Raw genomic sequence first — 16,240 nt, 5'->3', positions numbered from 1 at the left:
TACGAATTTTGAAAGTTTTCGCATTATATTCACATGTAATATGAGAAAGACTAAAGGGTATCAGTGGTACCTAGCACCCTCTTACGTGTCAATATATTACTATTGGTTCAACTAAGTATCGAGTCCCATATAGTTTAATGTAATAACGTTTAGGTGAGTATCGCTAGCCAATCGCAAGGTAACACGTCTAGAATTAAAGTACTTAGCATTACTGATACCTAATAGTAATGATCTATGTAATACTTTCATGTACATATATATGACATATTAGTTTGCTTAATAACACGTGCTCCCTATATCATGTATTTCACTTATATTTAGTTATATATTTTTTTAGTTTATATCTTGGTTATGTGTACATGATGGTTATATATATAGCTATATTTTTTTTAAAATATAGGAGCGTTTTGATCAATTTAGAGAAATTATATTTTAATTTTTTTATATGATAGTGTACATGATGGTTATATAGCTCTATGGTATGTTTTCAATAAATTTTAAACAACTAAAGACATCAAAAATATATAAAATTCAAAAATATAGTCACTTACACTCGCATAAAATAGAACAACACGCATGCAACTAACTACTTTTTTTTTTTTTTTTTTTGAAAGAGAACCAAAGTCCTTCATTAAACCGAAAAAAGGTTCATGGGATTCACAGGGGGAAATCCCTCCCCTTGACAATTCAAAAGTTCTACAGATGAACTTCTAGCTTCCTTAGCTAACAAATCAACAAAGGAAATAACATCACGGGAAACAAAAGCACAAGAGCAATTAACTAAACTATTTTTAAGATCTAGAACACTAGAGAAAAGAGTCCAACATTTCTAGCTAGGAGAAATTCCTTTCAACAAAGACTTCACCACCACCTGAGAATCAGAGAAGATGCACACATCTTCCCACTGTTTTTCCTTAGCCCAAAGCAGAGCTAAATGAACAGCTTGAAGTTCAGCTGCTATCGGGCAATCCAATCTTCCAGCAATGGTCTGGATAAACCACTTCTTGTTGGCGTCATCAATAGCCACAATAGCTCCTCCAAAGTTCCCGTCCTTAAACGATTCATCAGCCAAAATCACCTTCGAAACAAACCCCGGAACTGGGAGGCCGTTAGAGACAGGAAGCATCTGTTCAAAAGATGGCTTATGAGTGTCACTCATTTCCACAAAACGGTTTAAGGCATTATTGAGCATCTCATCAACCAAAATATTCACTATCCTCCCATATCGAGCTCTATTCCTCCACAACCAAATGGTTTCAAAGACAGAGGCCATCCAGATAAGGAAGGACAGCTTCGAAGACCCTTCTAACAAAGGCAAGATGGAACAAATCACTTCAGAAAGAGTGGCACCAGGGATTGATTCTGTTCTGAGAGGAAAGGGTCCCCCAAACCATAAAGCTTTAGCCATCGAGCATTTTACGAAGATATGCAAAGGACTCTCATTATCAGAGCAACAGAACAAATAGTCATTAGTAGAAATCCTACCATATTTATCAGATGTGGGAAGAGCTCCGACCACAGCCCTCCATAACATCATACTCTGTCTTGGATGGATTTTACAATTCCATATCCAATTCCACAAATCCTGCTTCTCAACAAGCCTCGACTTCTGGCTACTCAAATAAGCCCCTTTAACCGAGAAGGCACCTACTTTCGAGTCCTTCCAAATGATCAAATCTTTCTCAGCATAGGCATTAATCTAGATAGAGCTAATCCGATCCCCCATCTGATCACTTCCAAAAACAAAGTTCAGGAAGCCACGGTTCCAGGTCCTGCTTCTTCTAAACATAAGATCTGCCACACAACATAAAGATGGAGCTTTAGCTCGAGCTAGCTCCATGGTTTCCCTGAATTCCGAGTAATCAAGCCACGGGATCCAAGGTTGCCACCAGATATTAGTGTCTTCGCCATTAGCAAGCATAGTACAAGCTCCTTCGCAAATCAACTTCCGAGCTTCCAAGATCCCTTTCCAAATTGGGTTGTCGGTAGGGCGTTTCTGAATACTCCAAAAAGAATCCAAGGGAAATATTTAGCTTTTAAAGATACAGCCCAAGGTCTGTTGTAGTTATTTGCCAAAAACCAAGCCAACTTGGCCAAAAGAGCAACATTCATATCACTAAATCTTCTGAAACCCAAGCCACCACAGCCTTTAGGTTGACAAAGCACATCCCAGGCTTTAGTAGCAAGAAACCGAGAGCTATCCAAATTACCTTTCCACCAGAATTTTCTGACAATGGCATCTAATTCCTGACAGGAGGTAGTAGGGATTTTACAAGAGCTCATGGTATACAACGGCATAGCCATATCCACCGATTTAATAGTCACCATTCTCCCAATGGTAGATAGAGTTTTCATACGCCAACCCTCTAATCTATTACAAAGATTGGTTTTGAGGAATTGAAAGTCCTTCTTCTTGCTACGGGAAAAGAGGAAAGGATTTCCCAGATGTTTCTCATTACCTTTCACCAACCCCACTACCAATTTCTCCATAATCTGACTTCGAGAATCATTTACACAATTTCTTGAAAACAGAATATTCGATTTGTGCTAAATACATTCTTTTTTGCAGAGCCAATGTGAAAGAGGCTGAATCTCTGCAGCTAAATACTTGAACACTGCAGAAATGAGTCTAAAGTATTTTCGCGCGATCGCTGAAATTTGATTGCTAAATGCTTTGAATAGCCATTGATGATGCATGTTTAAAAGCATCGCGCAAAAATACTTTCCATGACCAATAAATGACCATATGACTTTTTATTTATTTATTTTTTTGTAAAATCCAATCTTTTTTGCAACGAGATATTATTTTATATTTTATGTTTTGGTAAAAAATATTTCGTCTCTAATAGTAAAATTTACATATTTTTATTTTAATTTATTTGAAAAAAAAATATTATTATATATCCCACAAAAAAAAAAAAAAAACACAAAATTTATAATAAAAACAAAATATTTATACAATGTTTGTAATTAAATGTGCCGACAAAATATATTACACTTTAAAGAGTAATTTCTAACATGAAATCCTATTAGAGTGAATCCAACATGAGTATTTCTCGAAAACAAACAACATATTTACTATTTATATAATTATAATGTATATTGTTATATAAAAAAATTACAATTTCTCTATATACAAATAAAAAATAAGAAATATCTCACCTAAAATTTAATCTGAGTCTTATAAGATATATATATATATATATATATGATCATTAATTAAAATTGTATGGATGGTTTGATTATACATGTTATTATTTGGTCTAATTTTAAAATAGAATACTAATAGTTTTCTTATACCATGCATTATATTAAATTAAGCTAGGCTAGTTTTCTTTGCATATAGAACTATTAATTAATACTTATATATATTTTTAGGAAAAATTACACAAATTACCTTAAAATTGTACATTTTTTTTAAAAAAAAAAATTACGATTTTTTTTTTCTTTATATTTTTACAGATTAGTGATTTTTTAAAGGAAAAATAATGTTGTTTTCATGTGACTGCCTATGAAAATAACGTGTAAACAACAATTTTTTTTAAAGCAACCTAAAAACAACAGTCTATAAAAAAATTCCATAAAATGTAAAAAAAAAAAAAATCAGAATTTCATAAAAACGTAAATTTTTTGTTATTTTTGAGTATTTTTGAATTAATCACATATTTTTATGCATGCAGGGAGAATCCTATACAAGGCAATTAAATAAGTTGAAGAAAGAAGTGACAAGAATGGTCCTTGGACTGGAAATTAACTCTTTAGCCCTACTTGAGCTAATTGATACATTGCAAAGGCTTGGAATATCTTACCATTTTAAGAATGAAATAAACACTATTTTGAAGAAAAAATACACTGATAATTATATTAACAATAATATTATTATTACTAACCCTAATTATAATAATTTATATGCCATTGCTCTCGAATTTAGGCTTCTACGCCAACATGGCTATACAGTACCTCAAGGTACGCATGCATAATTTAATGATGAGAATAATCTTTTAAGTAGAAATATCATTTTTATCTTTAATTAAAATATCTATTTATATGATGATATGAATTGTACTTGTAGTATGCATATCATCATTATGGTGCCGTTTGGTAACACTTTTGTTTTTTAATTTTTTAATCACAAAATGAAAGTAAAATTTTTGTTTTTAAAAAATTTGTTTTTGAAAAACAAAAATGCGTTCTGTAACCACTATTGTTTTTCAATTTTAAAAACAGAAAACAAAAGTGTGTTCTGTAAAGTTTATTTTTATTTTTATTTTTTGATTTTATTTAAGTCGGGTCTAGGTCCGGGGTCGGATTCGGGTTCAAGTCAAAAGTCGGGTTTAGCGCCAGAGCCGTAGGGAGGGGATTTGGGTCCGGGTCTGGTCCTAATCTAAAAGATTGATTAAGAAAAAAAACTGTTTAAAAAAATATTGAAAGTGATTCTTTTTGTTTTTAAAATTTTAATTTCTAATTATAAAATTGAAAAGTAAAAACAGTTTTATAGAACATGTTTTTGAAAAATATTTTCACTTTTCTACTTTTAAAAACAGAAAACTGATTAAAAAAGTGTTACCAAACGCCACCTATATATATTCTAAAATTTTCAAAAATAAACAAGGTGGAAATAAATTATAGTTCAAACAGTCGGTTTTACATATATAAAAAAGATAGAAACAAATGAATGTGATTATTTGAATCATGTACTAACTTATTATCAAGCATTTTTAATAACTGGCGAGATATCTGCTAAAATTTTGCACGTGCTTAAAATAAAAATCGACGACGAGTATTTTTCTTCTCTCTTCTTCTTTTTTATTGACTATTTCTTTTTTTTTAAAAAAAAATAAATCATTATGCATGGTTTCTTTAGTAGATGTACAATAAATAGTGATTGATATATCTTATGAATTTTATTGCAGAAATTTTTAATGCTTTCAAGGATAAGAGAGGGAAATTTAAAACATGCTTGAGTGATGATATTATGGGAGTATTGTGTTTATATGAAGCTTCATTCTATGCTATGAAACATGAAAATATTTTGGAGGAAGCAAGAATTTTTTCAACTAAATGTCTTAAAAAATACATGGAGAAAATGGAGAATGAGGAAGAGAAAAAAATATTATTATTAGATGATAATAATATTAATAGTAATTTGCTATTAATTAATCACGCTTTCGAGCATCCGCTTCATTGGAGAATAACAAGATCGAAAGCTAGGTGGTTCATTGACGAAATATATGAGAAAAAACAAGACATGAATTCGACTTTGTTCGAGTTTGCGAAATTAGATTTTAATATAGTGCAATCAACACACCAAGAAGATTTACAACATTTATCGAGGTAATAATTATGACTATATATATTAGGTATTAGTAACATGCAATGAATGTTTGCTAGAGATAGATTATGTATATTTATTGAATAATTATATATGCTCTATTTTTCTAATAATATATTTGTATATTTTTAGGTGGTGGAGGGATTGTAAACTTGGTGGGAAATTGAATTTTGCTAGAGATAGATTGATGGAAGCTTTCTTATGGGATGTTGGACTAAAATTCGAGGGAGAATTCAGCTATTTTAGAAGAATAAATGCAAGATTATTTGTGCTTATAACAATAATTGATGATATTTATGATGTATATGGAACTTTGGAGGAATTAGAGCTTTTCACTAGTGCTGTTGAAAGGTTAGTATAATTATATATATTTTTAAATATTATGTTTATATCAAATATTATGGACTCGTTTGGTACGTCGTGTTGTATTTGTATTGTGTTGGATCGTATTGTATTAATATTATTTAATACAAACTTTAACTTGTATTAATAGCTTGTGTAAATTATATTATATTTGCCATAAACTCGACTCCAACTCCTAACCCTGTTCAGGGCCAGGGTCTGAGATTAAGGGTTCAGGTCGGGGGTTCAAGTCTGGAGTCCAAGATTGGGGCCGAATCCGGGTCTGGGCCGTCTAAGTTTGAGTTTGAGTCGGGGTCTGGGTCCGTGGTCAAGGTCCGAGTCCGGGTCCAGGGCCGGTCCTGGGATAGAGTCGGGTTCCGCGTCCAGGGTTCTAGTCCAGATCGACTCTGGGATTTGGGTTTGGCTCTAGGGTTTGAGGTTAGGGCCAGGTCCGAGTCTTGAGTCTGGGGTCAAAGATTTGGGACCGGAGCCACGGCCCTGGGTCGGGATCCCCAACCCCGGACTTTTTATAAATATTATAATCTAGGCTAATACGAATCGTTTGCTATGTGTAAATTAAATACTACGATTCATATTGTATTAAAATTTATAGTCATAATAATTAATACAATATAATATTTTATCCAAACATAGTGATATTTGTTATTTCATTATACGACCTACCAAATGAGTCTTGTATTAATATGCCCAAAAAAAAATAAGTATATAACTACAAACTGAAAAATATTATTCATTTATGACTCTAATTATTTTAAATATATGCAATAATTAATATATATATATATTTATATATATATATTGGATACTTATATCCTGGCTATTTAGATTATAAGTTATTGTTGGATACTATATATAATAAACTTTTTGTTCATAAATACAAATTCCTAGCATCCCAAATGACATACACTAATTTAATTTTTGTATGTAATAATAATAATTATATTTGGTTTTGTAGATGGGATGTGAAATTAATCAATGAGTTACCAGATTACATGAAGATGCCTTTCTTTGTTTTACACAATACCATAAATGAGATGGGGTTTGATGTATTAGTACAACAAAACTTTGTCAACATTGAATACCTTAAGAAATCGGTATGTACCATATATACTAAGTTAATATTACGTGAATGAATTTATATTTAGTTATATTTTTTAATTTTTATTTTAGTTGTATAATTAATTTTTTTAAAATTATTCAATAAACAAAACTTATTTTTTATTGAAAAATATTTAATTTAAGTGTTAATTATAGAAAGAAAACATAATAATATTCAAAATTTATTATTATTTATAATTTTAGTTTAACAGCACAAAATGTAATTTTATAATTTTTTAATTGAAGAACTATAAACATTTTTTTATTTTATTATTTAAAAATAAAACAATAATAGAAATATATTTTTAACCCTATGATAGAATTTTGATAACTGGATAAATGTTATGTTTGGTATGATTTTATCAAAAATAAAAAAAAAATATATTTTTAGAAATATAGTAGAAAATATGTTTTGTGTGATAAATGATAATAGAAAGATATTTTTTAAATTTGTGAAATGAGTTTAAATTTTAGTCGTATTGTTAAGAAAATATTTTATGTTATTATAGTTGTATTTAATGTAAGATAAAAGATTAAAAAAAATGTGTAGTATGTTTAAGTTTTAATGCTAATATTTTAAAAAAAAAAAAAGAACAACAATTTCTGTTAAATTTATATAAATATTTCAAAAAGTTAAAAAGAGGTTTTAAAGTACTTACACACCTCACAAGTAATAACAACTATTTGCACCCTACAAAATAATAAGTACAACCTTAATATTAAAAAAAGCTTAAAATAATTTTGAAAAATCACTCTTAATATTTTTTTTTTTTAAAAAAAAAAGTTCTCACATTTTGTGCTAACCTCAATACTTATTTTAATTTTATTTTCATGTTTTTTTTTTAAAAAAAAATCATGTATAATTTTTTTCTAATAAAATTTCATATCATTTTTATTTCATTTTTTGTTATAATATTTAAATTAATATAATTTATTTTTTGTATAGGAATAATTTTTAAGAATATGAAAAAAAAAATTAGTATGATTAAAGATATATATTTTCCTATATAATAAAAATGATTAAATAGGGTGTTATATAAGTTTTTTGGGTGCAAATTAAGCTCCCCAATACTTTAATTTAGGGGTGTTCATCCGATCCAATCCGCACTTTTTTGGTCAAACAACATCCAATCCGCACTAAGTGCGGATTTCATATTTTGGATCCAATCCGATCCGCATAAGAGTTTAAATCCAATCCAATCCAATCCGCAATAGTGCGGATTGGATCGGTTATTTTGGATCGGTTATTTTTTTTAATAATAAATTATTTAATATTTCATAGAAAAAAAATTTAAAAAAAAAAACTATTGTTTCTTAATCTCCAATAATAATCTATTTCCATCTCTATTTATATACAAATTAAACCAATATACATATATATATATCAATATATGTATACTTATCTTTAGATTTACACTAAAATATATATGTATCTATTACTAAAATAAATAAGTTAGTATGTATATATATTTAAACTTTATGTGTATGTGTCTATGTGAATAAGAATTATTTTTCTTGTGTTTATTATTACAAAATAAATAAAATACACCAACTCAATATATTACTAAAAAAGACTAAGAAATTTGAAGTTTGTATCTTTTTCTAATTAATATATATTATATATTATAATTTTTTAAAAATATATATAATTAAGTGCGGATTGGATTGGATACTTTTTGAGGTCAAACAACATCCAATCCGCATAAGTGCGGATTTTAGATTTTTCAATCCAATCCAATCCGCACAAGTGCGGATATCCGCATTTTGCGGATTGGATTGGATTGGATCGTGCGGATTGGATTAGATCGGATACTTTGTGAACACCCCTACTTTAATTAATACACATATAATTTTTTTCCAAGTTAAATTAATATATATATTTATATATATGTATATTACATGTGTTAACTAAATTAGTGGCAACTTATATTTAAATACTATATTGTTTAGCTACAAGTAACTTTTTGTTGCTTAAAAGATACATTTAGTCACAAAATTTTTATGTTGTGACTAAAATGTTATATTTTTTTGTTGTGTTTTTCGCAGTTAATTAATTAATATATATTTATATAACATGTACTGTTAACTTAATTGTATGTAATTTTTATTTTATTTTGTAGTGGGTAGATTTATGTAAATGTTATTTACAAGAAGCAAAATGGTATTATAGTGGATACCAACCAACATTGGAAGAATACACTGAGTTGGGTTGGCTTTCAATAGGAGCATCAGTAATTCTTATGCATGCTTATTTTTGTTTCACAAATCCTATAACAAAACAAGACTTGAAAAGTTTGCAATTGCAACATCATTATCCCAACATAATTAAACAAGCATGCTTGATTACAAGGCTTGCAGATGATTTAGGAACATCTTCGGTAAGTACTCTTAATTATCACATTAATTTTACGTATTAGACCTTCTGTTTTATTAAATAGCTTCGATCAACTCAATTTTTATCAAAAATAAACTTAGGTGTTATGACCAGACTAGTTATAAGTTTTTCATCTGATTGTGCTAGACACTGACTTCAGATTTGTTATTATGTTAAAAAGAAAAAGAAATTGATGAAAATTGAACTTAGGGTTTTTTTATACCATTTTGGATAAGGGACGATCCAAATTTTCATTTAATATTTACTTTATAGAGAAGCATTGAAAATAAATATAATGCTTCACTACATGTAGAAAAGTAACTAATGTAAGCTGAGCTTTTTTTCTAATGTAAAATAAGGAAAAGCACCTATTCTCATCTGATGTAATTAAGTATTCTAACATTTTATTCGTACTCGCGATAGCATAATTTTTCAGTTGTAGTTTTATTCGTACTCACAACATTTTTGTGAGTACAAGGCTTGAAGATGATTTAGGAACATCTTCATAAAGTACTCCTAACATTTTATTTTTACTTGCTTTTATATTTTTATTTACTATATATATAAGTAAAATAAAAGAAAAACACTTATGTACTTCATTTGATGTAAGTGATATAACCTTTTAGTCGCACTCTTGATAGCATAAACTTTTAGTTTTAGTAACAAATATCTATATAGTTGAAGATATGTTTTTAATCAATCACAATTTTTTACCTTTACTTAAAAAAATATTTATCCTCAACAACTAATTTGATTTAATTAAATTGACCAGGATGAATTGAATAGAGGCGACGTTCCTAAATCGATTCAATGTTACATGTACGATAATAATGCTACCGAAGACGAAGCTCGTGAACACATCAAGTTCTTGATAAGTGAAACATGGAAGGATATGAATAAGAAAGATGAAGATGAGAGTTTTTTATCAGAAAATTTTGTTGAAGTTTGCAAAAATATGGCTAGAACAGCACTATTTATATATGAGAATGGAGATGGACATGGTTCTCAGAATAGTTTATCAAAAGAACGTATTTCAACCTTGATTATTACTCCAATTAATATTCCTAAATAATATTTAAGATAAGAATATATCATAATATTTATGAGATAATAAGATAACATGATATAATATGTCATAAATAACTTTCTTATTGTCATGTCACTAGGTTTCGTTGTGTACATGTTCAATGTAATATTTTTTTTTTATTGTAAAACATGAAATTGTTATATTATTTATTATTTTATAATATATTAAAATATAATATAGATTAAACTATGAAATATGTAATATATATTTACTGTTTGAGCTTGTTTTCGATCGATACATTAAAATTTCTTGAATTTCTTAAAATTTTATAAAATGTATTAAATAACTATAATGTAAACAATCATAAAAAGAATTGGACTAAAAAATTCTCTCAAATGCCCGCTTATATAGATAAAAAGTTTTTAAAAGAATATATTGTAGAAATATCTTATATTATATATATGGTGATTAAATTACATATTATATAATGTAATATGACAAAAGTAACATGTAAAGCCCGCTTAGTTAATTTGGAAATTAGCAGTTGATTATGATTATTTATGAAATTATTTATAGCTATTTAAATAATTTATTATACTGTTATTTATGAAATTCAGAAATGCATGGTTATGTTATTCAGTAGTTTTCATATTTTGCATTTCCGGTGCCCAGTATTTTGGAACTCGGCGTTTGGCTCAGTAGAAATCACAACTTAGCATGTTATTAGTTTGGGACGGTTTATTAGACATTGAGAATGTCGGGAATGGCCGGGAATTTAGAATTTCCCAAAAATACCCCTTTAGTATGATTTATGTGGTTTTATGGTGGAGGGACAAATTGGTCTTTTTGCCCCATTAGTGTTTTGTCCTTTAGTGACTTGTTTATTTGAAAATAAATATTTATTTAATTGTTATTTGGCTGAAATGGATTTAATATATGTTATGTGATTTATATTTTATTTTCACAAAAAAAAATCAACACTTAGAAAATTTGAGAAAAGCTTTCAAAACCCCTCTCTTTTCCTCCTCTCTTTTCGGTTGGGTGCATGTAATTCAAGGGCTGGATTTTCTTCAATTTTCAGGCTAGATTCATCATAGTTTTGTGAACTCTTGATTGTGGTAGGTGTTTCTTAATTTTCTTCCTTTATTTTTTTGATTTAAATGGTGAAAAGTTGAGTAAATGCATGCTTTTTGTGGCTGTTGTTATTGCTGTGTTTTGTTGTTGATTTCTAAGGTTTAAAGCATGTTTAATTGAAGTTAATTGAGCTGTTTTGAAGCATGTTAGTTAGCTTGTGTGAAGCTTTGAGTTTTCTATGCAAAAAGTTATGATTTTTGAAAGAAATGGTTTAATTTGTTGCTGTGAAGTTGCTGGATGTTCTTAGTTGTTTTCAGAGGGTTAGATATGCTTGTTTGTGTGGATTTAAGCTAGTGGAATGCATGATTAGGTGGTTTTGCTCAAGTTTGAGTTTGGAACTCAAAGCTTGAGCTCCAATGGCATTTTTCGTGTTTGAGGTTTCTGGGTTGTTTTGATGCCTTGGATATGTTCTAGGGAAGGTATAGAACAGGTCTGGAAAGTTTGAATCAATTTGGGGTTGATTTGAGCAAGATATGAAAATTTGAATGTACTTGCCTAGAGTGAACCAGGACACGGTGATTGGTGTACTTGCCTAGAAAAATACACACTCTCTCGAGACGGTATGTACCACAAGGTATGTTCTATCATGTCATATTCTCAAAAAACTAAACAGCTATTAATTTTTGTCGGTGAAAAGTGATCAAAATATTGTCTTTCCCATGCAGCAAGATCAATTTGGGCGCTTGCTGCCAACCTTTCTACAGGTCATTGATTTGACGGATGATGAAGAGTCTGACTACTGGGCTGTTGTGTCCGATGTCTTCGATGGTAAACAGCTCGATTATTATACATCGAGGCCGAGTTTAAATGCTGTGACATGGAGCTCCATGGAGACTAGCATAAATAACAAGGTTTGTCTAACAACGAATATGATTTTTTTCTGGGCATTTCTTATAATATCAAGTGTGAGCGTCTATTAGAAAAGAACCAGAAAAACTTTCTAGTTATGAATCAGGAATAGAATCGATGAGATTTACCAATCTAGACCAAGTTGTTGATCATTACTGGCATTAAAATTTGTTCATGATAATTTTACATGATTAGTGTTCGAAATCATCAATGTTAGCCTTAAATTCTTATAGGTACGTCTGTTAAGGACAATGTTGCGGTGGGAAGAGCAACTACACACCGAAGCAAGTTTCGGACAAGATAAGCCAAGAGGAAAGTCTTACGGCTCGGTTGTTCTTGGGGAGGTGGTGATTGTTTGTTGGCCCCACGGCGAGATAATGAGACTGAGTACCGGTAGCACCGCGGCCGATGCTGCTAGACGCGTCGGACTCGAGGGAAAATTGGCTTTAGTTAATGGCCAATTAGTGTTGCCTAATACCAAGCTAAAAGATGGTGATGTGGTTGAATTCAGAATTTGATGATGATCACAAAAAATTTGTATTTGTGAAAATAATTGGGGGAATAAGCAAAAATGAAATTGTATAAAAAAAATGTATCTTTATTGTTCTTTTTTTGTTCTTTCCCCTTAATTCAAGGAATAATGTATATAAAAGAATTTTCAATATTGTACATATAATGTCAAAATTCCACACCAAAAATATTTAATGAAAAATGAAAATTCTTTGTGAATGTCTTTTTAAATTTTGGGATATATATTTGCAATTATAAAAGCAATAATAAAATACAATATATGCAATAATATACATGTGTTAAAAGAGAAAGTTTTATAGGGAATATACTCATCATGCTCTCTATTTTGTTGAAAAAATATATTTGGGGATTCTGTATTTTCATGTTCATTGTTACCTTATATTTAAAAATTGTAAATTACATAAATAAAAGTGTGGGTTGAATAGGATAAAATTTGGTTAAGTAATTTTGTTCTTTATCTTTGAGGGGTTTTTTTTTTTAAATCAAATTCCATTCTAACCCTAATTTTATGCCTCTCTCTCTCTCTCTCTCTCTCTCTCAATATCTCTCTACTACCGCATCTCTCTCAATCTCTTTGCTTTATCTCTTTGCCTCATCAAATTCAAATTCAATAATAAGTTATAATATTTTATTATCGGTCGATGGATAACTAGATGTACATCAAATTTAGAGTTAGTATTTTATTATCCATCTACTGCTGCATCTCTCTCTCTCTCTCTCTCTCTCTCTCTCTCTCTCTCTCTCTCTCTCTCTCTCTATCGCCCAATGACCCGAGCTCACCGGCGTTGATGGTGCAAATGGAGCCTGAAACCAAGCTCACCGGCAAGCACAACCAGACCAGTGGCTCCCATCTCCATGCTCAACTTGTTAAGTAGTTGTAACTAACTATTTACTAGCTACTAAAAAAAAAAATAAAAACACATGAATAAAATTGAAAATAGAAAAAAAATTGATACAAAATAGAGTTAGTTTCTAAACTTTTGTTTCTAAATTAATTTTTTAGAAATTAATTTCTAAACTTTTTTTTTTTGATGAATCAGAAAGTTATATTGCACAAACCACTTTACAACCTAAGAGCACTCCAAAAAAAGAGCCTCAATGATTTTTAATCTATGCAAATATTGTATTTACATTATTACAATCCATAAAACCAATCCCTATCTTTACAACTCAATTTTTTAGGCAAAAACATAGTCACCCGAGTTTTGATTCTCCACCGAACAACCTCCATCACTCTTCGGCTGCTCATTTTGCCATTCAAGCTTGTTTCTAGCCTCCCAAATTCTGTACACCAGACCTACAATTACAGCTGCCAATACATTCTTTCTAAACTTACTTATTTTAGCTTTCCTAATCCATCTCAAGATCAAGGGAAGCTCATTAGCAGCCGTGCCCCACACCAGCCAATTTTTGGCTGCTTGTAAGCACTTTTCAGGAAAGGAGCAGTTGAAAAATAGGTGTTGTGTGTTCTCTGAATGAGCATTGCATAATCGACACCTACTTTCAATTTGAATTCCAAACTTGACAAGCCTTTCCTTTGTCTTTAATCTATTCAACATGGCCAACCAAAGTATCACACTATGTTTGGGGATGTTTAGTCTTGCCCAAACCTCTCGGCTCCAAGCTACTTTATCATGATTTGGCTTGAGTAAGTCATAACCTTCAGCAATCACATATTTTTTCTCTTGGAATTCAATCGGATTCTGGATGGTTTTCAGAGGTTCCTTAACAGCTGCAAGCTTCCTCCAATACCAGCTCGAATGGATAGAAGCTTTGTAACTCCACCAAGAATCTCTTTTGATATATACACTATGCACCCATCTCAACCACAAACTTTCTTGCTGATTTGCAATAGCCCAAATATACTTACACATAGCAGCCCTATTCCACTCTTCAAGTCTTTTAATACCTAAGCCCCCATCCTTTTTTGAGAGACAAACATTTTCCCAAGCTACTGCACCACCTCCTTACAAAGTAGCTTGGCCTTTCCAAAGAAATGCTCTACAGATAGCCTCAATGTTTTTCAGGATCTTCTTAGGTAGAATCATCATTTGACTCCAATACGCTTGAATGGCAATGAGCACCGAGTTGATTAGAGTTATATATTCTCCCTGCAAAAGACAAATTTCTCGAACTCCAACTCTTAATTCTAGCTGTCATCTTTTCGACAAGGAATTCACAAACATTCTTTCCAAATATCTTTTTAGAAGAGATTGGGATCCCCAAATAAGTGAAAGGCAATACCTATTGTTGGAATCCAGAGAGAGCCAGCAGCTGTTGGACCTCTCTTTGAGACATATTACTACAATAGCAAGCAGTTTTGGAGGCATTCAGGCATAAACCAGAAGTTCTTGAAAACAGCTTCAGGGCCAGTAGCATATAGGTGATACTCCTCATATCTCCATTACAGAATAAGAGCACATCGTCCGCAAAAGCAAGGTGATTAAGCTTGATATTTGAGCAGCCATTATGAAATTTAAAATCAGCCTTCTCCCCAATTTTCTTCATCAATCTAGACAAATATTTCATACCTAGAACAAACAAAAGAGGTGACATAGGATCCCCTTGTCTAAGTCCTCTCTTAGATTCAAAGAATCCATGCAAAGATCCATTGAACATAACAGAGAATTTAGGAGTTCTAACACAATTCATAATGAGCTGAACAAATGACATAGGAAAATCAAGTCCAACGAAGCATCTCTTCAAGAAAATCCCATTCAACAGTATCATAAGCCTTTTGGAGGTCTAATTTTATCATACAACTTGGTTTATTTTCCTTCCTTCCATAATGTCTAACCAAGTCCTGACAAATCATGATATTATGCCCAATATATCTTCCTTTAATAAAACCCCCTTGAGAAGGAGAGATTATTTGAGGTAAGATATTCCGAATTCTAGTACTCAAGAGCTTAGTTGCAATTTTATAAATAACATTACAACAAGCTATTGGTCTAAAATCTTTAACTGTATTTGGGCATTTTATCATGGGAATCAAGGTAATAATTGTAGAATTTATCTCTTTTAAAATATTACCTGACTTCAAGAAGGATAGAACAGCATTAGAAACCTCCTCTCCAATGTAGTCCAATTATCTTGATAAAAAAAGCTCGAGAAACCATCCGGTCCAGGAGATTTATTTCCAGGAATACTAAAGACGACCGCCTTCACTTCCTCTTTAGAGAATTCCTAAAGCAACATGTTTTTCTGCTCCTCAGATAATTTGGAACCTTTTGCAAGCACCCCAGGATGAACCTTCCTTCTATTGTCCACTTTTGAGCCAAGCAGCCTTTTATAAAAATCAAGGAAGGTTGCTGTAATGTGGTTTGGGTCATGAGTTCTAAACTTTTATTTTAATACTCTCCTATCTCATTCTCATTCACAATATTTAACAAAACTATTAGTTTAAAATACTCAATATATACATATACAATATATAAAATACTCTCCTATATCACATTTCTCATTCACAATATATATAGACACAATATATATTCAATACAACACAATACATATTTAATAATATAGAAAAACT

At 30.5% G+C, this 16,240-nt stretch overlaps 3 protein-coding genes across 4 annotated transcripts in view; 2 read left to right on the top strand and 1 right to left on the bottom strand.

The window, feature by feature from the left end:
* Positions 1 to 12,906, top strand: part of LOC115717205 (uncharacterized) — a 29,655-nt gene extending 16,749 nt beyond the window's left edge. The window contains exons 7-8 of the mRNA XM_061116129.1: positions 11,994 to 12,179; positions 12,411 to 12,906. Of these exons, the coding sequence (XP_060972112.1) occupies positions 11,994 to 12,179; positions 12,411 to 12,695 (471 nt within the window). The 3' untranslated portion in view covers positions 12,696 to 12,906. The remainder of the gene's footprint in view (positions 1 to 11,993; positions 12,180 to 12,410) is intronic.
* LOC115716405 (myrcene synthase, chloroplastic) lies at positions 3,635 to 10,401 on the top strand. Of its 2 annotated transcripts, XM_061115245.1 has the most exons (6): positions 3,652 to 3,966; positions 4,914 to 5,334; positions 5,465 to 5,683; positions 6,651 to 6,789; positions 8,914 to 9,171; positions 9,940 to 10,401. In XM_061115245.1, the coding sequence occupies exons 1-6, from the start codon at positions 3,675 to 3,677 to the stop codon at positions 10,237 to 10,239; spliced, it is 1,629 nt and encodes a 542-aa protein (XP_060971228.1). In that variant the 5' UTR covers positions 3,652 to 3,674; the 3' UTR covers positions 10,240 to 10,401. The 2 variants fall into 2 exon arrangements, with proteins under 2 accessions (XP_060971229.1, XP_060971228.1); XM_061115246.1 differs by lacking the exon at positions 8,914 to 9,171 and having other exon boundaries at positions 3,635 to 3,966.
* A 980-nt stretch (positions 12,907 to 13,886) lies between the features above and the next one.
* LOC133038082 (uncharacterized) lies at positions 13,887 to 14,582 on the bottom strand. Its single transcript, XM_061116128.1, has one exon. The coding sequence runs from the start codon at positions 14,580 to 14,582 to the stop codon at positions 13,887 to 13,889; it is 696 nt and encodes a 231-aa protein (XP_060972111.1).
* Between the last annotated feature and the right edge of the window lie 1,658 nt (positions 14,583 to 16,240).

This window comes from Cannabis sativa, chromosome 5 (genome assembly GCF_029168945.1).
Source record: "Cannabis sativa cultivar Pink pepper isolate KNU-18-1 chromosome 5, ASM2916894v1, whole genome shotgun sequence".
NCBI classification, from domain to species: domain Eukaryota; kingdom Viridiplantae; phylum Streptophyta; class Magnoliopsida; order Rosales; family Cannabaceae; genus Cannabis; species Cannabis sativa.
The sequence above is the reverse complement of the archived record's forward strand: the minus strand, read 5'-3'. Positions and strand labels throughout refer to the sequence as shown.

Coding starts and splice junctions, on each gene's coding strand:
- LOC115716405 (XM_061115245.1), top strand. CDS start 3,675: ATGCAGGGAGAATCCTATACAAGGCAATTAAATAAGTTGAAGAAAGAA. Junction 6,790..8,913: donor TTGAATACCTTAAGAAATCG/GTATGTACCATA, acceptor TTTATTTTGTAG/TGGGTAGATTTATGTAAATG. Junction 9,172..9,939: donor ATGATTTAGGAACATCTTCG/GTAAGTACTCTT, acceptor TAAATTGACCAG/GATGAATTGAATAGAGGCGA.
- LOC133038082 (XM_061116128.1), bottom strand. CDS start 14,582: ATGTGTAAGTATATTTGGGCTATTGCAAATCAGCAAGAAAGTTTGTGG.